The 23,619-nt window shown below is 41.8% G+C and overlaps 1 protein-coding gene across 1 annotated transcript; it reads right to left on the minus strand.

Moving 5' to 3' along the window:
- Nucleotides 1-924: 924 nt before the first annotated feature.
- On the minus strand, nt 925-20,979 carry BCL2L11 (BCL2 like 11). Its single transcript, XM_053460799.1, has 4 exons — nt 20,767-20,979; nt 17,285-17,687; nt 5,825-5,931; nt 925-2,037 (listed from the first exon to the last, which is right to left on the minus strand). Exons 2-4 carry the CDS (start codon nt 17,670-17,672, stop codon nt 1,939-1,941), a joined length of 594 nt encoding a protein of 197 aa, XP_053316774.1. The 5' UTR covers nt 17,673-17,687; nt 20,767-20,979; the 3' UTR covers nt 925-1,938.
- Between the last annotated feature and the right edge of the window lie 2,640 nt (nt 20,980-23,619).

A 23,619-nucleotide genomic window follows, 5' to 3' on the forward strand; every position in this document is an offset into this window, starting at 1 on the left:
TCCTCGGTCATTACTTGAATGTTTGGTGACCGTAAACGGTGAAAAGTTCCACCCAAATCTTGGAACAATGTGGGCTTCTGGGATCATCCAAGAAGTGTTATAAACAAGACCGTATTTTCCCGCGCATAGAACAATTACAGGAGTGTCAAATGGGGACAAAAAACACCTGTCTATATCTAATGCCACATATAACTAAAACTAGTGTTAAAAGATACAATTTCCTCCTGTTAATTCACATAGCTAAGAGAAAGGAACGTTCTCTATGACAGTAAAATTCATATGTATAGAAACAAATGCACACATTTTGCTCTTAATTAAATTTTTTTTTAACAATGCTATAATACAATTTATAAGTTTTACCAATATAGCTAAAAAAAAGTGTAAATTTACAAAAAAGTCCTATCATTTGAAGAAAAGATTTACATATGCAAAATAGTTCCTTGGCTGTAAGAGTACAATGTGATCGGCCACATTTTTCTAGTCATTTCCTTAAAAAAAAATGGTTAAAAAAAATGATACGTATTCTCCCAGGGGAATATCCGAATTATAAATACTTAAAGCAGTAGTCACTTATGAGAGTTATACCAAAGATAATTGGGTCATCTTAAACTATTATATTTATGTGATATATGTTTTGCCTTTCAGGCTATGTATAAGAAGTTATTCTGGTATAAAATTTCAGAAGTGGTCTTTTCACTACAGCAACCTACAGAACGCTCTTGCTCGTTTAGGTGTTACATCGGTTACCATGTAGAGAAGACCACATTTGAACCATGCACCAGGATAAGTTCCCATACCAAAGTCGCTTTGAAAATATGAAATACATACAATTGTTATAGCTGTAAGAGCTTAAATTGTTAATTAAATTGTAATTGCTAAAGCTGTAGGCTACAATCCAGAAGGCTGCTGCCAGGTTCAAAGGCTAATGGCACAGGTTAGTTCATTTTGGAATACACAAAGACTAGTAGTTTTTAAAACAGAGACAAAGAACAATACATCCCTGCAGAGTTTCCGGACAGTATCTGTCCACATATAGAAGAGAAAAGGACAATACTGCTGAGTGGAGTCAAAGGAAAAGCGAACAAACAAAAGAGTCCCATGAATCCTGGAAAAAGTGCATGTTTGCATAGAAGGGCTTAATATGTTAAGATCTAGATCTCCACCGCAGTGGGAGGAGGCAAGGAGCGATGGATGTGAAATATGACCTGCGTAGGTGGATCACTGCTCTACCAAATGGGAACGGATGCAAATTGGCAGAGGGCAGATAAAGTAATGTTATTCTACTGCGGTACAACATGGTGGCCACTGACATTACCAGCTACACCACACAATACCACCAGATGAAGAATCAGCACCTAAATAGCACTGGTTTAATGCATATGAAAACAGTTGGTCCCACCGGCAAACCTATGGTCCCTTTACTGCCCGTACGAGCCAGCCCCACTGCTTTTAGCATGGTACCTATGAGCAAAAGGTAAACATATTGGAGCAATGTTCTGTTAAAACCCAAGAACAATCTGGTATAAAATTGGTTTGTGCAGAAACAAAATTGGCACCCAGGTTAGGTCTTCAAAAAACATCCGCTTGTGCCATAGCCTCACCGTCTCACATTTGCTGTGGTTCTAAAGGCTCACCATTGAATGATGTCCACAGGTCAGAGATGGATGCATAAAAAATTCCAAGACATTTTCTTATATACATAAAATATACATCTGTCTATTCTATAAAATAGCATCAACAAAATAGATCCATGAATGATTAACTATTAAGTTAATCAAAGTATCTAGATACTGATACAATGTAAAAGTTTCTCTTTCCACTGGGAGTTGCATAGTTATTCAATCTTTGATAATGCTTTGTGCCTCCAATAAGAAACAAGCAAAGGAAAAAGAAAATGTTACAAAAGAAAGTTCTCCTTCATCAATCCACTAAGGCCAGTCACTGCATCCTCCAAATAAATCTTATGATGTAGCGCAGCACCCGTAGGATTACAACTTGGTCGTGGTCCGGTCCTTGACGTCCATGATTAAGGAAGCCCTGCAATGAGAGAGAGAGAGAGTTGTGTAACATTGTTTTTTTTTTTTTATTTTAATACAAATATATATATATATATATATATATATATATATATATATATATATATATATATATATATATATATATATATATACATACATACACACACACCGTATTGGCTCGAATATAGGCCGCACTTTTCCCCCCCACTTTAAGTCTTTAAAGTGGGGGTGCGGCCTATATTCGGGGTCTAGCGCCCGACGCCCGGGACATGCAGTCCCGGGCGCCGGGCAGGCAGCGGGGTTAGGATACAGATCCCCCCCGCAGCGGTGCAGGGGACCTGCATCCTACTCCCCGATACGCTCAGACAGCCTCCCCTGCCAGCACTTCCCACGGGAGGTTGTCTAAGCGCATCGTGCGGACCGTCCCCCCCCCGGACTTACCGGAGCAGACTCCCGGGTGTCTTGCGGGGCCGGCGGGGGACGTCTACGCAATACGCGTACAAAACTTCCGGCACCGGAAGTTGTATTGCGTAGATGTCCCCCGCCGGCCCCGCAAGACACCCGGGAGTCTGCTCCGGTAAGTCGGGGGGAGGGGCAGAGGAGGACAGTGGTAGCATATCTCGGGGAGGGAGGACAGTGGTAGCATATCTCGGGGGGGGGGGGAAGAGTGGCAGCATGTTTTTTTGGTGCTTTTTTAAAGAAAAAAAACTCTTTAAAAAAGCACCAAACTTTTAGGGTGCGGCCTATATACGGGGGCGGCCTATATCCGAGCCAATACGGTATATATATATATATATATATATATATATATATATATATATATATATTTCATAAAAACATCAAAACTTCTAAGTGGACTTCCTATAACTGAATTTTAAATAAACACATTTAATGAAACCTGATAAAAGACTACAAATAAAGGCTGCATTCATTGAGGGATTTTCTTTTTTGTGCGTCTTGTGGTTCATTTTTTTTTTCTTTAAAAACCTGTAGTGAAAAAAATAGCCATTGGGTCTCATAGGAGGGACTGTGCCTTAAAAAAATAAATACATAAAAAAAAGGAAAGTTGTTTTAAGAATTTCTATAGGATTGGTTTCCTGCCACTGACTGGTTGCTTCAAACAGCCAATCAGTGGCAAGAACAGTCAGAACATAAGAGGGCAACAGTAGTTTTCCTTTGTGGGTTTGTCAATGAAACTTTTTGCAGGTAAATAATTACCGCACATTATATGAGATTTTCCTTATGTATAGAAAAAGAAAAAAAAACCCTAAAACGTAAGGCATTAAGCCTGGCATTGTTAAATGGATTGTTAATTTCCACTCTAAGAACTATACAAGAGGAAGTTAGTTTCTTGTATTGCATTTCAGGACGAAATAAAGAAAATGGCTAAGGTGACAATCAACAGATACGGTCAAGCATTACCCAGAACAGATTATTAAACAATATCTACATTTGGATCATGGATAATGCTACACAGTAACTTTTTACCACCAAGAGGCAGAACATTTAATGACATCCCAACCAGAGCCAGACCATGAACATAACACGGTAAGTTTCTGGAGATTTATTACATGAAATTACTTGATAATGTGTTCATGTATCAAGTGCCTTATTTGACACAAACTTTAAATGTGACTGGTTCATTGGACAGTAAATATTTTTGGATTTTTTTTTTTTTTTAAGGGGGGGGTAATTTTTAGTTTTCATTTAATATTCTTCAAAGCAGATCTATTTTTGTGCCCAAGTTGTGTTTTTGCAATGAATAGTTTCCAGTTAGTGCACCTACGCAGGGAGCAGCTCAGCACCTACTGGGCTTCATTTCAACAGGGATAATGGAAGATCATGGACTCATAGGCAGCGTGGCTTTTGGTGGCGTGGCTCACCATGTGAGCTAATGAGACTTCTTATAACTGAATTTGAATACATTTATGCAGTGAAGATATCAGTATAGCACTCCTTGGCAACTCCTGCGCCCCCAGTAAAGGTGCGGGGGTCTGTGGGTCATAGACACTTTCACCATTGGGTTTTAAATCAAGTGTGAGCAGGTTTTCGGAGATCTTGAAGATATTCTTGTCAAACATTGTTGCTGGAGTAGGGCAAAAAGTTTTCCTTTAGTGAATATATACTATGGTGCTGTATAGTCAAAAGATCTGTATAGATCCTCCTAGGTTGTAAGACATTGTAAATACATCTGTATAGATCGCTATCCCTCTCTTCCTGATCATGTATCCGATACGGCTGAACCCGATACACTTTGTAAATGACAGACCAGAGGGCGAGACAGTTAGATGCCTCAAGTAAGGCCTTAAAAAGCCTGACACTTAGATGTAAATACCCTTTTCTTCCAGCATACACCTATATAGGACTTCTCATGCCACAAATAACACCATTTCATTCGTATTCCCAGGGTATCGTTAGCAGCTCCTTAACTCAAACCTACTCTAGGTCACTAAAATGATCTAAACAGCACACATCTCGTTAGTCCACGTACCGCAATACTTTTTTTTTTGCAAAACAGATTAAAATCAGAGTTATGAAAGCATTCTGGGGAGTATAATTAGGTATTGTTTAGTGGACTGTAACTATTGTGAAGATGGATCTCTCTCTAATAAAAAAAAAGTGCTTCAGAAAACACATATTAAAGGAAAACAATTGGCTTATGGCTTACTTAAGTTGAATTTCATGCCACATCACATAAATTATTAACAATTCCTTTAACATATACAGTGGATGTAGTAAATCACTTTCTACAAAGAAAGACATAACATAGGTACTGATATTTAACATTAAACAAAATCTGCGCACATAAAGCTTAAGTGTATTCTGGGTTTTCTATACATCTATAGGGTGGTGAGCTGCAACCGAAAGGTCACATAAACGTTTGATATACACATACACACCTGCATTCTTATGTTTTCAATGTTCTAATGCATCTGTTATAAAAGCATAAGTGTTGAAACAGTGTTATTTGTTTCAAAAAGCAAGGAAAACAGATTTTTTTTTTTTTTTTTGCGTTACCGGCCACAATACGTTTCTTCCGCAGTAGAAGGATGCGTGCAAGTCAGACCCCGGATGCAAAGCTTTACTGGGCTTTCAGAATGTAGGTTAACATTTACCTAGCCTTGGAGCGAGGTGGGGATGCTGGGGGTCAACGACCATCAGCTTTAGCCAACCATACTTTATGTGAATACATTATATTCTTAAAACGGTACATATAAAATGTAATATACAGCTAGAGGAGGCTGAAGAGAACGGATTGGACACGGTGATAAATTGAATTAAGTGCATATAATAAACTGCTCGCTAACGGAAAACAAATCTTAGAATCTCGCCGACTCTTCCAAGAAGCAGATAATACATAATGCGTACTCAATGCTTTTTAGAAAAAGAGCTGTTTAGCAGCACTATGTGACATTTACAGAAAAATACTTCCTGTATCAAGTCCTCTGTCAAAGTGTTTAATTCAGATTTCTGCTAAAACTTTACTGCACCAGTGGCTTTCCCAATGTAAGCGTGTTTCACGTGTTATGATATAACAAGATCAATATATGCGTTAAACAAAAGTGACCGGTGTTTTCCTGCTCTTCTGCTTGAAAAGATACGGCACACACGGATATTCAGTATATACGCGCGTGCTGTATATTTATTCAGTCATTTTTAAATGGCAGATGCACAAAAAATAGTTTAAGTGCAGGGAGACCCCCAACTACATGCTATTCTTTTCTCTATAATTTCTGGCTTTCTTGTTCAGGTGTGTGGGGTGGGGTGGGGTGGGGGGGCATAAAATGAGCATTCAATTCTCCTACCCTTCTTGGATTGTACAACGCATCAAACTCATCTCCAAACCGACGAAGCTCATGTGCGATCCAGATTTCTGGACTCATGTTATGTGGCTCAATGGGAAGCCGGGCAGCTGCTGAAAAAAATAAATAAATAAATAAATGGTTACAATATGTAATATTCTCTGATGATGAGAGTTTAAATCTCAGTATCAATAGAAAGTGTCAAGTAGTTCACAATTTACCAAAACAAAACAAATATACCCTTAAGAAATGCTCGCTTAATTGCCATCTATTGAATAGCCATAAGTAGAGGGATCGCAGGTTAAACAGAACACCAAACAACTGAAGAAATAGAACTTTGTTCAAAAACATTGTATAACACTACTACGAAACACACACATTCATACAAACACATTCTTCAAAACACATTCCTTCACAAATGAAAAAAGTTTTATATAGACCCAGTATTATAACAAAAAGGGTGTCCAGCAAACTCGGGCCCAACCATCAGATCACTTACCACCCAACCTCCATACCCCATACTTCACAGTCCTATACAACAAAAAGCTCACCTCATGTCTATACCATGGGGAAAGGTGTCTTAAGTAGCTTAAAAACAAGTGGGGCAACCAATGATTTAGACGATGTCTGAGCTGCTGGACTTGTGGTTAAGTTGGAATCTCCTTTAATCCTGTAGTTGGCCGTTTAGTCAGGCCATGGAGATCAGCAGCACGGGTTATTACTTCATCGCCAGGATGTGCAAGCTTTATTGTTGTGTTAACCATTGATATTTTGTAATAAGAACCTGAATTTTTACTAAAAGAAAAATGAAAACTTCTAAGACAGTCATTTGAGATAATAAACATACTGAATATGCACACGCACACAGCAATGGGTTTAATCTTTACAAACATACTGATTTGTTGTGCTTCATATAAATGATAGTATAAAACCCCTTTACAAATTGCTATTGTGGGGTCATATTCAGTGAGATTTTCATGCAAAAAGGGACAGGTTGCCCTTGTATAACGTATAATACTGGAAGTTTTTGTAAACCTTCCCACCGATTTAACTATGCATTATTCATACACACCCGTTGTTGCAGGAGACGCTCATTGTGACTGGCCTTTCATTACACAAAGTAAACAAAGTAAGCTTGGTGTTCAATCCAGTTTAGTGACTAAACCTGTAAAAAAAACACCGCCATAGACTATAGACATAGTCACTATATAGTTTCCTTCTGCTCCAGCTCTCTTATGCTGATCTGACCGCTTATTTAGCTCTGACATCCACAAACGTTGGTTTTAATTACTATTGTTTTTATACGGCGTCATCGTATTCCATAGCGTTGTACAATGGGTGGACAGGACATAAGTAATATACAGGATAACAAGTTGACTTACAGAAACCGGTGAGGGGGGCCCTGCTCAAACAAGCTTACAATCTACAGCATCATTGTTATACGTGTCCTGGTTTGTCTGCTTTTAAGCTATATAAAGAAATGTAAAAGTAAATAAGTAACTGTTCCATTTGGGTAATAGTTAAATATTCCACAAAATTACTGTGGAAACTGTATGGATTACTGCTTTCTAAGAAAAAAGGGGGATATAGCCATCTTAGCCAAAGAGAAGATCAAGTCTCTCAGCGAAGTTGGTATCTTTTATTGGGCCAAGATAGGTGTAAACCTTAGACAAAGACATCTGAGGTTTCAATGGCTTATGTGACTTTCTATAATTACTGGAAATGCAAGAATCGAGTTAGAGAGACTTGTTTCCCCAAAGTCATGCAAGTGATAAAGCCTGCAATATGTTATTTTATGCCAAAAAATACCTGGGAACTTCCCAGGTCCAACTACCTGGCGCTGTCCCACTTCCGGGGTAGTCGCTTCATGAGCCAGTAGTGAAGGCTTTCCTTTCTTATTATAAAACAGGAATAATGTGCCCAGATATATTTTTTCCTTTTTTAAAACACACCAGTGTTGTTCTCCTGCTTCTCCTCTTCCATACTGATGAGTTAGAATACAGTGCTATTTCTAGTAACTCAAACTTGAAATAAAACATGTCGCTATCACACAGAGCAGTGGGGCTCACCTAACAATTCCAGTATGTATTTATATGGGCTCTCTGTATATAAAACATACCTTTATCAACAGAGATGAGCCACATACAAATAAACTATTTTAATTTAAGATTTACTACTGAAAGAGCAACACATTTATTCAACGTAGAAAAAGCAACATTGGAGTGTCAGGGAAATCCAAAACATGCATGGCCTCCTCTAATTTCAGACTGAGCCAAAGGCCACAGAAACTTGGCTGGAGAGCATGTCTGATGTGCTGTAGGACCTGATCTGACCAGCCTTCGAGGTTAAATCAGGCACGGGTCTCATGTGATTCTCTGTTACTGGCAGCAGAGATTCATTCAGAGCGATGTTTATGATCTGGAGTGGAAACATTCTGAAAGCCGAGAAAGCAATTCAGACCAAAAGAGAGAGAGAAAAAAAAAGAAGCTAAGCAGAGTTCAGCAGAGCGAGGAAATGCTCTCCTTCCCCATCTGAACACTTTATAAACGCGCTCGGCTTTCTGGTGCCAGAAAACCCATCAAAACATCCTACGGCAAGTCTAGTGTCAGAAGCTATTGATCGTATCCCATGCTGCGGCCAGCAAGCTCCTCGCTGCTGCAACAGTCACTTCACATCATTAAAGTGCAGTAATTCAGGAAATTAATGTCGTGGTTAAGTGGTTGATAGTGAAAATCTGAGGCTTTCGGAAAGGACTTTCTGTGGTACTAAAAATTAATTATTTTTTTTTTTTTTTTTTTTTTTTTTAAACGTTTTTTGGCTGCGTTCTAGGTCCAAACCAAATTTGTCGACCCCTGTCTTAATAGCTATCTAGACAAAGACAATGACCATTCCCAGCATAACAATTACACCAAAGTGTACACCAAACACTTGGGGCATCTTTCAGTAAATGCCTCATAGGCACCAATATCAATGTGCCTTGCCATGAAACGTTTGCCTGATATGCCTCAACCCCGTGAGGATTATTACGGATGGCAACGTATGGCAGGATCCAGCCACAAGTCACCCAAGCCAGAAGCTACCACTGCAGGGTCCTGGGAAGGTCATGCCTCATACCGGCTCATAGAAAACAAAAGCTAACTCTATATGGAGCTGGTTGAAGGACACATGAAGTGGCTCTATAGAGAGCTGGTGCATGTGTACACAATGCAATTTATAGTCACCATGGCAACCTGGCATCTAGTTTGGCAATTAGGCCACATAAAAATACAAAATCGGCATTATGTAAGCAGTAATAACTGTGAACCTGTTAACAGAAAATAGGAGACTTCATAAAAATGTCAGACATCCTTCGTTGGGTTCGGCAAAACACAGACACATACATATATGACGGGTTAATGCCAAGCTCATTCTGGACACAGGCCTTGCGAGAATAAAGGGGGCTTTAAACAACTTTGCAGTCCATGGATTGTCTGCTCACAGTCTAGCTGGGGAAACTTTAGTAAGAGTATCTAAATACATTTCCTTGGCATCGACGGGTAACCAGAGCCGTGTAGGTTTTCTTTTCTTACTGCACGTGTGCGTGACAAGCCCGGGCAGTTACATTAATTCAGAGACCTCGCTCAGAAACAGCTGCTCGAAAGGAACACCACAACTCATAAATCATGCTGAGGAGCTGCCAGCAGCTGTATCCCCCACTCCGTACCCCCACCCGACTCAGAACAAGTGTAATACAAGTGCCACTCATCTATAATACTACTTTATTTAAAGCAAAGTATACTTGGTTAATAGCTCCTATGGAATTGGTGGGGGGCAGTGTAACCCCCCCTTGATTGTGTTGCCCCAAAGGGGGGCAAATCAGAACATACATTACAGCTGAATCTTCTATAAAACAACGAAAGCACAACGAAATTAGTCAAAAAGGCTTTCAGCCACCAAGATCATTCTTTCAGGTGTTTTGATATAAGAATATGCCCTTCAAGAAAAAAGGATTTCCATTAGAGTAGCCAGTGCTCTATGCTGACCCCCAGACAGGCCCTATGGCCAGACATGCCAGCTGGGTCTGATGTTAGTCAGGTTTTTTTTTGTAAAAGATTTAGTGTTCAATGCCGACTCACATGTGATTGTAATCCGTAAGGAAAGAAAGAAATCATGGAGTCTACTTCCAGGAAATTAATTTTTTTGTGTTGTCCTTGGACTGACACCGGAGACCCAACTGGATCCACTTTAAGATGTTAGCATGAACCTAGTGCGACGGGACAGATAAATAAATTTGAGTTCTCCTTCACCATTTATTAAATAAGGGCGTCAAAATCAATGTCTATCATTACAGCAGAAGACATGTGTCATGACTCCCGGGTGGCTTACTAGTTCATGGTATTGCTTTTATAGTTCCCCGGCTATGCTTGTTTCACATGTTCATGGACTGGCTAGACATCCAGCCTAGAGGTTTCCAACATTTAAGACACAAAATAAAAGAATGACGAGCTTCTAGACATACCCGTTTCTAGACATACCCAATCTCGGTGTCCTTCCAAGTATGCACAACAGCCAAGGCCGAGCACTCTCCGTGACAGACAGTATCCACATGCTACAACAGTACTGCCTACCGACAAAGCTTAGAGGAGGCAGAGGGTGGCAACAGGGTCAGGGCCGGCTCTAGACCATATCTACGATCAAGGGTCCTCTTCAGTGTCTCCCTCTACATTATTCCATGTCTTTACACAATTATCGCGTTTAGACAATTTAGGGAAAACCTCAAGGATCCGCAGAAGCTGTTTTTCCCCCAAACATTATTGTAACTTTTAGAGCTGCAGAACACATTGATGCTCTCATGTTACCAAACTCTGAGAAAGGAGGGATATCGGGCGAGGAAATAGTGTGGTCCCCAAATGTTACAGGGGTTGCCACCACCTGTAACTGTCACTGCCTGGCACCCCTGCGATTCAGGCACCTGCCTGGGATGTCTGTTGCCAAGACAGGACCTGGTAGCCACCTCAACCCAAAAAAAGCATTTAGAAGTAAAAAACACACTCCAGTCCAGATTCACATGTAGAAAAGCTGCCAGAGCCGTTAATGTCATGTTTCTTTTTTGGGTGGTGTCTTCCTCTGCTTCCTTTAAAAAGCACATTAAACCCTCCAATTTCTTCTTATTTCTATAAACGAGACTATAGACACAAAAGAGTGCTGATTATATTTGGATAGGTAAACATTACAAATAATGAAAGGTTAACCCCTGCATGTATATTATGAATGTACAAGATATATACCGTATTTGCTCGATTATAAGACGACCCCCCAAAATCTGAATATTAACTTAGGAAAAAAAGAAAAAGCCTGAATATAAGACGACCCTAAAAGGAAAAAAGTTTTACCAGTAAATGTTAATTCATGTAAAAAATTTTTTAATAAAAGCTATGATTGAGAAAAATATTTTTTTTTGTTTTTATTTCCTTGTATTTTCCAACCTGTCCCCCAGTTACGCACATCTGCCCCCAGGCTTGCCACACCAATATGGCACTGTGGCCCATGATATGCCTTTTAACCCTCTATATGCCACTGTGCCCCATGGTATACCTTTTGACCCCCTATGTGCCACTCTGCCTCCAGAAATGCCTTATACCCCTATATCCCATTCTGGCATTTAGGGGGTTAAAATGCATATTATGGGGCAGAGTGGCATATAGGGAGGTATAAGGCATTCCAGGAGGCAGAGTGGCATTAAGGGAGTTAAAAGGCATTGTATAGAGCACTCTGCCTCCAGAAATGCCTTATACCCCTATATGCCACTCTGGCATTTAGGGGGTTAAAAGGAATATTATGGGGCAGAGTGGCATATAGGGAGGTATACGGCATTTCAGGAGGCAGAGTGCTCTATTAAATGCCCCCTTAACGCCACTCTGCCTCCTGAAATGCCTTATACCTCCCTATATGCCACTCTGCCCCATAATATGCCTTTTAACCCCCTAAGTGCCAGAGTGGCATATAGGGGTATAAGGCATTCCAGAAATGCCCTATGCCCCCATTTAACACACACACACACACACTTACTTACCGGTGCTTCCAATTTCCTGCTGTATTGCCGGGGCAGCGGGTTGACGTCTCCTTCCGCTGCAGCCGGAAGGAGGTGGAGTTGGCAGCGGGGGTTTGTCTGCGTCCGTCGCACATACCTTCCCCGGCTGTCAGAGATCTCTGAGAGTCGGGGAAGGTATACGCGACGGACGCAGACAACCCCCGCTGCTAGCCACACCCCCTTCCGGCTGCAGCGGACGTCGCCTACGCGGATAGATGTCAACCCGCCGCCCCGGCAATACAGCAGGAAAGCACCGGTAAGTGTGTGTGTGGGGGGTGTTAAATGGGGGGGGGGCAGGAGGATCCAGGTCCCCTGATTAGAAGACGACCCCGATTAGAAGACAAGGGGTATTTTTCAGAGCATTTGCTCTGAAAAAAACCTCGTCTTATAAATCGAGCAAATACGGTATATTATACACACAAACACACTAGCTTTCTGCATAAGTTAAAGCTAGGTCATAGAAGACAAAATAAATACAATGAGTACTGGTTTAGAATCGTAAGTAATAAGAGACAGATTCATGCACCTGTTATCTACTAAGTATGTAATAAGAGTACAGATCCTGGATTATCTCATTTGGCTCGTCTGAATTTACGCTTCATCAAGAAAGCATTAATTCATTTGTGAAATTATATTAGAACCAACAGAATAACACACATCGTCCTGCCTGAACGTTAACATCATAAAATCAAACATTAATTTACTCTCTACGGCCACATCCGCACAGAGCTCGGGGGATCACAGGACAGGCTTTCAGCTTCCTTCGGTGACGAGCTATCCTTGTGATTTCTGCAGGAACTCTGGAGTTAAAGACCAGCACTAAAGACCAGCACTATGATCAGGGCTGATGCAAGGTTTTTTGCCACCCTAGGCAAAACATAATTTTGCTGCCCCCTGGCACCACCCCCACAAGCCCCTCCCCTTTTCCCACACCCACCCATCCACTCAAAACCGACTGGCTCGCTCCCACTCCTCCCCATAGTGACCGCGAGCCGCGGCCGCACTTACTGAATGACCGCAGCTGCAGCCTGCCTCCCATGAAGTGACCGCGAGCGCCTACTTTGCCTATAGGTGGCCCTGACTATGATATAATCTAAAGATCAGGGAGCCTTAAGATGTGTAATAGATAATATCTACTCTGCTGGGATACAAATTGCATGCATTGCTTTTCTGCAGGTGAGCATTTTTCGTTTGATTGTATGAATTGGCCATGAGAAAAAAAAAAAAAAGCCATTCCCATTAGCACACCACTGCATACAGAAAAGTATTGTCATTACATTGAAAGGAGGTGGGTAAGCGTTAAATGATTGACAATGCAGATAAGAATCTCTGCAGTGAGTGTTGACAATGTTATTGTGTGTAGTGAAGAGCAAATCAGCCCAGGGGAATAATCCCACTTCTGGGTTTACCTCATTCACCTGCTAGAAATAACATCACAATGCCTGCAAAGTCAATGCTAACAGACATGCAATATTTTATCTTCACTTCTACTCTTATCTTAAGGCCAGCGTCCAGATGACTGCTCAGTATTTCTACCACACGCGTAACTTTGTAGACAAACCACCACTTTGTGTTACAAGCAAAAGCTACGAATGTAGTTAGTCTCTGGCCAGTTATAACCTGCGTCACACTTTTGCCCATTTTGCCGCTCCTCTGTACCAATCGGTACGTTGGTTTCCCATGCCCTCCAGAATCAAATTCAAACTACTGACCCTGACCAACAGAGCCCCCTATTTCTCTAGCCTATCAAAATACACCCCTAACCGACCTCTTCGTTCCTCTTTTGACCTACATCTCTCTTCTACCATCATCACCTCTTCGCATTCCTGCACTCAGGATTTCACCCCTGCTGTACCACTTCTCTGGAATTTCCTTCCTTGTACCAGCCGTCTTTCTCCCTCAAAAGCGCACAACCTCAACACTTTCATTTAGCATCCTGATCAAGCCATCTGAACGAACAAGAACTTCTACAGGTCATCCTGACTCAAGCAACCCATCCCCGTCCTCTCATACCGTTTCACTTCCCCCTCAACCACAGACTAAGTTGTAAGCTCCCAAGAGCAGGACCCTCTTTTCCTTTTAATCAGTTTTTATCACTTTATCACTTAAAATTTTATACGATATGATCAAATAAATGGTATTTCCTATACAAAAAAAAAAAAATTATGTTTTGCTATTTTAAAACTTTTCCACAAATCTGGTAATCTTGTCCCCATGTCCTATTTTGGACATATTTGCAGCTGGCCAATTCAATTTACTCCATCAAACCAAATATTTTCTGATATAACAACCCACAGTATTTCAAATGCTGGCATTTTAACCCTTTCCATGCACTAATTCTACTACCAGCATTTTTCAAACTTTGTGGTAGTACCGTATTGGCTCGGATATAGGCCGCCCCCGTATATAGGCCGCCCCCTAAAAGTTTGCTTTTTTAAAGAAAGTTTTTTTTCTTTAAAAAAGCACCAAAAAAACATGCTGCCACTCTGCCCCCCCCCCCCGAGATATGCTGCCACTGTCCTCCCTCCCCGAGATATGCTACCACTGTCCTCCTCTGCCCCCCCGGGGGGTGCCGGCACGGGAGGTTCTCTAAGCGTATCGGGCACCAGAAGTTGTATTGCGTAGATGTCCCCCGCTGCCCCTGCAAGACACCCGGGAGTCTGCTCCGGTAAGTCGGGGGGGGGCAGAGGTAAAACGCATCGTGCGGGGTTAGGATACAGATCCCCCGCAGCGGTGCAGGGGATCTGCATCCTACTCCCCGATACGCTTAGACAACCTCCCGTGCCGGCACCCAACCCCCCCCCCCCGTGGGAAGTGCTGGCAGGGGAGGCTGTCTGAGCGTATCGGGGAGTAGGATGCAGGTCCCCTGCACCGCTGCGGGGGATCTGTATCCTAACCCCGCTGCCTGCCCGGCGCCCCGAATATAGGCCGCACCCCCACTTTAAAGACTTAAAGTGGGGGGAAAAAGTGCGGCCTATATTCGAGCCAATACGGTAATTCAATTGTTTTTTCCCCCACAAATTGTACTTCAGGTATGAATTTATAGCTCCTGGTCACTGTCACACAACATCCCAAGTACAGTAATACCACCCATGCATGGGTTTGTCCGGTGGTTTGGGACCTAAAAGGCCACATTTGGGACATGTGCAATTCAGTTTTTCAATTTCCTTGATCACCTCCTAAACTCTCTTAAATCAGGCGCCCGCAGCCATACAGTATATGACGGACGTTGACACTCGGGGAGGAGCCACACAGTGACCCTGCTGCAGATTTCAGTGTTGCTGAATGCCTCGACATCAAGGTATTACAGCAATAATATTTAAGCGAAGAAAGCAATCTTAGATCACTTTCTAAGCTTATTTAATGCCATGACATGTCAGGCAAGTCTTTGGTTGTTAAAGGACTGTTTTTGCACAACATGCCTGGCATGTCATTGGTCTTTAACGGGTTAAAATATTCTACTGACTGTCATAACACCGACAGCTTACTGTCCAATGCAGACCTACCAACGAGCAACACAAACTTAAACTACAGCCAGCTGGCAGTAAGTATCACACATGCCCTTTAGTGAACAGGAGACAAGTTACCCCTGTCACCCCATGTGCAAACAGGGAGAGAAAGAACACTAGACAGTAGTATTAGTGTTGTTCATGTCATGTAAGTTTATCCGTATGGTGGGGAGAAGGGCAGTGAAATCCATGTTATAATTGGGTAGTTTACAACGTATACATGGCAGGACTCCCCGCTAGACACCACTACTAGGCTTTGCACAGCCATTAACGCTTCTAGTCACACGCTTTACATAGCAGTAAACATTTATTCACAATCAGTTGTGCAATAGCCTGAAAAGGTACAACTGCAGTGTGCTGCCAAAAGACTTTCCTTGGGGCATATTACACTGAGCAGCGCACAGCTGTAGTCACAGCTCTTCTCTGAAACAAACACGGTTATCAGCTTGTCATAGAAGGGTAGACAAGGCTGTAAAGGTGGAATATACACACACACCACATAATTAGAAATAAAACAAGATGCCACGGCAGAGGTCAGTTTTTTCTAGATCCATGCATCGTCATATTCACGGCTTCACAACCAGCGCCAACATACACTCCGTTATTTCCATAGCAAGATCCAATTTGACACCAACCAACACAATGATTGCTTAGGGAATGATACAGCCCATAAAGTACTTTGTTTTATGTGAACAAAATAATCAAAGCCTCTCACAAGGAGTATCAGAGACTGGGAAAGACCACAAAGCTGTATAATTAATAGAAAAATAAAAAAAAAGAGGAGACACGCATGACTTGTTACATTAAACTAATGCAATCAGGTGCTCCCTATGTTATAGACAATAAGTCTTAAAAACTTAGACTACGGGTTCTAAACAAGCCAAACTAGCACACAAGGGTTCATTATGGAGCTCTGCTGAGCGGTGGACAATTGACTACCTTGTCAGTACAAAGCCGTTCATAGGCTGGATGAGGATCATAAGCATTATATATTTAAACTACCTGTTGGCTACTGCTACTCTGGATTTATCGAAGACGCTTAGAAAGCCGTTTATTGCACAGTTAAACAGTCTGAGTTAAGCAATGTGTGTGTAATAAATTAAATCCCTTCAGGCACAAGAAAAACCAGCAAAAGCAGCACAAATGAGAAATAACGAAATACAATTGCATTAGGAAACAAACAGGATGAAGAACAATTAGAATGCGATACCAATCACTGTAACAATCATACAAAGTGGGGGGTTGCTAGTTGAAATAAAAAAGCAGCAGGAAATTACAGGTTTTAATATTGTTTGTCTAATCTTTATAAATCAGTGCTGTGAATCTTGGAGTAGGACTGCATATTAAACAGAAGAATACTTTAGAGCTTCAAAAAAAAAATAAAAAAAGATTAAAAAAAACTTCCCATAAGGCAGACCGGACATTGCCTTTAAACCCAGGTCAACTTAGATATTAAGCCAGTCCTGAATGCAGGCATCTCCACACATAACGAGTTTAAGACATATCAGTTGATGAGGATGGCAAATGAGTCAGGGGATTCACATAAGCACTATGAACATTGTACATTGCACGATCAGATAAAGCATTTCTAGAACTTCAGGTTGTAGGTTATTGCAGTCCGCATTACTTGGTAGGCTTAGGCATTCAGGGGACATGAGCATTTTATATAATCCTTTCATATTTCAGGTGGCAATTTTATATCTTCTTATTTCTGGGCACAGTTCTTATCGAGCTAGAATACACTTGAGACACGTTGATATACTACACACCAAAAGCACTGGATCACCTCTAGCCTATAATAGCATCCTCCCTCATACGATTATTGGTGTTTGACCACATAAAAAACAAAGGGCTATAAAACACAGCGTACCAGATCTCACTTACCCATTGCAGATAAATAGTGGTTGAAAGCCTGGCAATGAGGACTTGGCGTCTGAGTGGCTTTATCACAACCCACAGGAGCAGGACTCACTTCAAATGAGAAATAGCCACTTGAGGTTTTAGATACAAGGGACGATCTTCTTACCAACATACAGTGTGGGGATCTGTTGGCAAAGGAACTGGGGCTATAAGGAGATATAGCAGTACCCCAAGGTGTGCTGGCGGAGGAGCTTCCACCCTCATCTGTATGAATACCTTGGAAAGGGCTGTTAAGAGATGTGGGGGCCCCTGATCTAAGTGGACGATACGGAGTGGGTCTACTGGTTGATTGTAATTGGCCGCCTTCTCCGCTGTCACTGCCAGGGCTCAAAACTGATGGTTGTTTGGCCATTTGGTCTTCTTATTTCTGCAAGGTAAACCAAGACAGACATGTTCAGACATAACTCCAACATCGCTGTGTGATGAAGCTTAAGACAGTTCTATGGCAACATGTACCAAGTCGGGCAAAAAAAAAAAATATATATATACAGAAAATAAAGAAAAAATACACTTCCTGTACCATACTGGCCCAAACCACAGTAGGAAGGGAGGGGTCGACTTAATTTACTGCGAAAATGTGCAGCCTGAAAACCATTTGACTTCCATTAGAAAGCCATTCCAGACAACCCCTGAGGATAGTGTGAAACGCTTCAATTAATCCAACGAGGAAGCAAAGCATTTCATAATTAAGATTCATAACCTGAGCTGCCTTGGCTAGTTTTAACTAGTCTTTTTTTTTTCTTCAAGATTAGTAGAGTTCTAAGTGGGATGACTGCCTCCCCTGCTTGGACTCTAGGGCCCAAAGAACATGGCCAACATTTAATTGCTTACATCTTGCCAACTGATAAGTGTAAGACTGTACAAGAGGTTGTGTGTGTTTTGGACAACTTGGAAAAGAGAGAACTCGAGGGAAGTTATTGCGCTCTGAGCCAGTAGCGACTTAGAAGATAAAAGCATATTAGACAAAAGAAAGGCAAAAGCTTAACCCTTTCAAGGTTACAATGGATTTAAGAGATAGCATGTTACAAGAAAAGAAGAAAAAAAAAAAAAAAAAAAAAACACGCACACACCAATTTCATACTACGCGCTTATGCGAACGGGGAATGCACCGTTCAGTAACCCGGGATCTGTGCGGTACACAGAATGATATACATGAAACACTCTGGGCACTTGAGAAAACATTTTTTTACTCATCTTAAAGCCACAGAAAGTAAAGTATAATCATTTGAATACTAGCAAAAAACCTAATTGGTTGCTAAGGTTCCAGATAAGATCTGGACGGCTTGTCCTATACATTGGAGATTTGTTTCGAGCTTTTTGCGACACTATTGCTATTGACACAGGAAAAAAAATTCAACCATCCTCTATACAGATAGCCAAGTTCAAATTAATACTAATTAGTACTAAAAGAAGCTCAATAGATAGCGTATATAAGTCTGTCTTTAAAGACGTATTCCAAAAAATGCATAACAGGTCTGGAGTCCATCTATCCCAGAGGTTTCCAAAACCTGAAGCATATACCGTAACATGAAAAAAGAATACCCAACGCTACACTAATTAACAGAAAACTCATTAACAGACTGAAGTCAATGCAACCAGCAGCATGTAACGGAGTGAAACACACAGCCGAAAGCCAACGAGGGGAGAATAAGAAAGAAAACCAGTCCAGTTTGCCCTTAAATGCACTTCCCTGTCATTTTAGCTTATTTCTGGCACCGGGTTTTGGGTGTTTTTTGTATGCTGGTGCAATGACATTTGTTTTTACGGAGGAACGTGCCCATTTGGCACTCAGCGTCCTGAGTAGTAGCGTGCCTAAAAGGTTTTTCTCGACAAACCAGATTAGGTAAAAGTAGTGTTAATTTGTCACGCTGCTCCCTTGTCCCCACTAATCACTTGCACAACTTTTATTAGGTCAAAGAAAAGCCCAATAAAATAGTAAGTTCTGGGCAGATAGCCACGATCTTTATCATTTTACTGCGGTTGTCTCGCTTTGCTTGTTCCCTTGCCTTCTTCACACAACGTTCTGGAGTAAGAGTGCCCAAGTTGTCGCCGGTTGGTCTGCTTTCAGAGTTGCATCAGCTGTTTTGACATATTGATGGGCTTATTTTCCAGGTCAGCGCAGGAGAGGGGCTGCTGTATTATACACCGTGCCGTTGGGGTTGTAGGCACCGCACTGATTCCGGGTTGGATCTGGCTCGCCAAACTCCTTCTCCCAACCCTATTGTTCTCTTAAGTGCTGAGCACAGCAAGTCTGGGAGAGGCTTGGCAGGGGTAACAGAGTTGTAGTAAGTGCGTCACAATAGGCTCATAGTAGAGTGTTAGAGCTTCGCTACGGGGAGGGAAAGGAAACGTCCACCCTTTCACTGCTGTATTGGTTTACAACGCACTGCACAGCTTAACAACGTAAAGGGAAGAGTTTTAAAGAGCGTGGTGCCAGGGAGAAGACAACAATAAGACGTGCCAACCATCTGCCAAGTACAGCATCTATAACTTATTTTTTTGTAAGGAAAGTTGGCTGGGAAATTTCATCACAGCCATGGGGAAAAAAGTGGAAATAAATAAAATTTCGGGGGGGGGGAATAGAGAAATAACCTCTGCACTGTTATAACACGATTTCAGCCTTTAACCCTTAAGTTTCTGCAAAACACCAATAGTGACATGTGATACAATCATTCCAACAATATCATTTACAGCTAATCCATTGTTCTAGGAGCAGCATCATTTATAAGAGAGTTTCACGATGTCTGACTGCAAAACATGGGAAGGATATAAAACAAAAGACAATGATGAAATGTCATTAGAATGATATGTTTGCAGCGAGTGGTTGATGAATAAACTTAATGTGATCTTAGATCAGGCTGCATTTATAAATCGTTAAAAAAAGAAGCCAAGGGGGAAAGCCTGTTCTAAGCAAACACTTCTTGACTCTACAAATAAAGGAGGGTAACCCGTGCCTTTGTCTGGTGTGCGCTCGGTGCGGATTGGCTCCTGCTGGCACGAAACTTCATAACACTGTCACCTGCAGTGTATACAAAGAGCAGCGCAGCATTCACTGGCGGCAGGAAGGGTCCCTCTGCTGTCAGAGACCGGCCTGTTTGCAAACACACAGGGAGATTCCTTCACTTCCAAAACACTAACAAAACAGCAACGCACGCCGCGAGCAAAGGCTTTAACGATCTGACAGCTCTGTCACGACTTCCTCCCGGGATCCATCCACACGGTAACACGAGCGATCACAGGTGAAACGGCCCTGTCCAGTCACTCACCCCCGATTGGCTACGGCACTAGGCATAATCCTTGGGGTAGCGGCTCTCCCATCCTGTAGCCAATCAGCACTGCCGGGCACAGGGCTTTGTACCGAGTGAGTGAACATTGTATTCCGCCGGGAACACAGCCGTGCATGACAACAACCAAAAACAACCGGCAACAGTAGCGGCAACACTTACATTTCACAAGTCAGGGTTCATCGTCGCCCCCTCCGATAGAGAGAGATATGTGAGCCAAGAAGCCAAAGCACAGCGGATATACAGTTCAAAACCACGAAACAAACAATGCCGGCAGTCAGTGCGGGACAACATACAGAGATCCCAACGGTAAGCCAGCAACTCGAACACTGACTACAACACTGTCTGACACTGGGCGCGCGGTTGCACGTTGTGACGTCAGAGGAATCCCGCCCAAGAGCCCACCCCATTCAAGGAGCAACCTATCAGAGACAACACCCCGTGGGATTCCCCCCCCCCCTCGGTTTTTAGAACTCCACTCCAGATACGCGAGACGCGAGGAGGATTGTTTACAATTGTTTTTTTTTTTTCTTCTCCCGGCGGCAGGAGAGCCTCGCGCCTGCCCTCGTGCGGCGTCACGTGCAGGGGCGCGCCAAAATAAATAAATAAATAAAGCGCGGGAAGTGCCGTCGGCTCTTAGACGCGTGTGACCCTAATGCGCCCGCGCTTATTGCTACATCGCGTTACCGATGAAGAATACGAAGTGCATTACTATAACGTGTAGGAAGCAAGAGGACTCAGGTCATTCAGAAGCTCTCTTGTCATTCTCTATTTTACAATTACATTCTTTAATACGGTTACATATTTGCGGCCAAAATTCCCTCATATCAACAGGAAGAAGAGGGTAGTTTAGTGAGTGATAGGTCAGTGCAAAACCTGCCCTGGTGAACTGTTCTGGTTGCGTGGTTAGACTTTGCAATGGCACAGCATACACCATCGGCATGATGGTGCACAATGAGCCTTGCTTTGCTCCACACTGTCTTTTATAAGTCAATAACTATGTTTATTAAATAATCAGACCCAAGTATGCTTCACTGGCTTCATTATATTATGGCCTGCTAAAATGCATAGTGTAACATTAAACAGATGGCTGGGTAAATGAACGATGTCGTTGGACCATTTGATTTCTGTCATCCTATTGGCCACTTTGACAGAAAATTGCAATGCCTGACATGTCAAGTCTTAAAGGCGATACAGCTGAGACGCGCACAACGCCTGCACGTTTGTCACATAAACCAACCAGAGCAAGAGAAAGTATAGAACACCTGGACTGTGTATGGCTATATCACAGGGCTAAAACAGGGAGGTCAGAAAGGGCTGGCAAAAGGTTACTCAAGGCAATAATTTTGTATGTCACACACATACACTTTTTCACATATTGCACGCACTATCCAGATACAATATTGTTGGTGATTTTATTTTGTAGTAGGTGGCGCGGGGAGAATCGTGGTGGCATTATGATGATGTAGTGTAGTGTTCTTGCATCACGTGTGCATGAGGTTAATGTAAGTACATGACCACGTCTGTGATCGTGTGCTACATGTACCTATGCTTTGCATCAACTTACCATGTTATCTGAGGTATTACACTTTCCAATACTTGTCTTTGACAGCTAAGTACAGCTTATGTTCCTATCTGTTGTCAGCCCAAATAATGATGGGAGATGGTCACTATTTTTTATACACCAGATTACCCCCCCCCAAAAAAAAAACACTGGGTTCTCTTTTGTTCCTGGTGCTTTGAGTAAAGGTAACACTGTTGCCTTCATAAGGTGAACAATTGTAATGCGACAAGGAAACCACATAAGCACAGGCTATTTCAGTGTTTACCAATCATTACATACAGATATGATGGCCTTGAGTGAGACCTATAGGCAACCACCAAAGCCAATACTTTGATTTCATCATAGAGGCACATCTTATAGAATGTAATGTCCTCAAGTGACATGTTTCCACATAATAGCGGCTGTGCCACTCACAGAACGGTAATTCTTGTCACAGTGAATTATCCTTTAATTTCACAACACTGACACATTCCTTAAGTACATTAAATCTAGTCATGTAATTCTCGTATGGGTTATGGTTCAATGGAAATTGATATAGCTATATTGGTCTATTTGGAGTATTTAGTTAATGTTTATACCTTTTATTGGGCCAACGCAGGAGGGGGGGACATCACATATGCTTTTGAGACCTTAGTGGTCTCGCTTCCGTTTGAGAGACACCTTTGAGGTCTTTTCCTAGGTTGGCAACTTAAACTACAGGCTCCACACTTAAAAGTAGATTTCCAAGCATGGCGTTCACTCCGACAGTAAATTGATAACATTCAGGAGGATGGTACAATGGGTGGATACAACAAAATCAGCTGCTGAAGATGCAGTAGAAAGAAAAGTTAATGAGGCAACATTCTTCAGGAAGTGAGATGTTTACACAAAGGGTACAAGTAAAATATGGGTGTGGTGCAACACTTAACAAGGAATATTTTACACATCAAAATGCACAAAAGAACAGGAAAATATGAAAAGGCTTATGTGAGTCATATGGCTGAAATGGGGCAAGATATAAATACTGCCAAAAATGAGGCTTTAGAGGTAGGATGGGAAAGGGGGCTTAGGGTTGTTTCTGGTCCATCCTCTGTGACTGTCTCTTAAAACAACTCATACAGGTGTATTTATATATTCCTGTACCAGCACAGTATTTTCCTGAATACTATAAAGGTGCAAGAAAAACGCGCTAATCATTTTGATTAAAAAAAATACAATGACAAATGAAGCTTCCCCACATTTTATGAATTATATGAAAATGAATACTGTTTATACAAAGTGACATTTACAAAAGAAATGCAAACCCCAAAGAAATATGTAGATTTTTACTATAGACAAAGATCAAATGGAAACTTGCCATGTTCCTGAAAGCAAAAGTGTCACTCTGTATACCAAATTCTCTTGGCTATTTTATTACATCAGTGTTTACAGATGAATTGTGCAACTATTCCATTGCTTTTTTTTTTTTTTTT

Source organism: Spea bombifrons, chromosome 3 (genome assembly GCF_027358695.1).
Source record: "Spea bombifrons isolate aSpeBom1 chromosome 3, aSpeBom1.2.pri, whole genome shotgun sequence".
In the NCBI taxonomy this organism is placed as follows: Eukaryota; Metazoa; Chordata; class Amphibia; order Anura; family Pelobatidae; genus Spea; species Spea bombifrons.

Coding starts and splice junctions, on each gene's coding strand:
- BCL2L11 (XM_053460799.1), bottom strand. CDS start 17,672: ATGGCCAAACAACCATCAGTTTTGAGCCCTGGCAGTGACAGCGGAGAA. Junction 5,932..17,284: donor CCACTATTTATCTGCAATGG/GTAAGTGAGATC, acceptor TTTTTTCAGCAG/CTGCCCGGCTTCCCATTGAG. Junction 2,038..5,824: donor CGTTGTACAATCCAAGAAGG/GTAGGAGAATTG, acceptor CTCTCATTGCAG/GGCTTCCTTAATCATGGACG.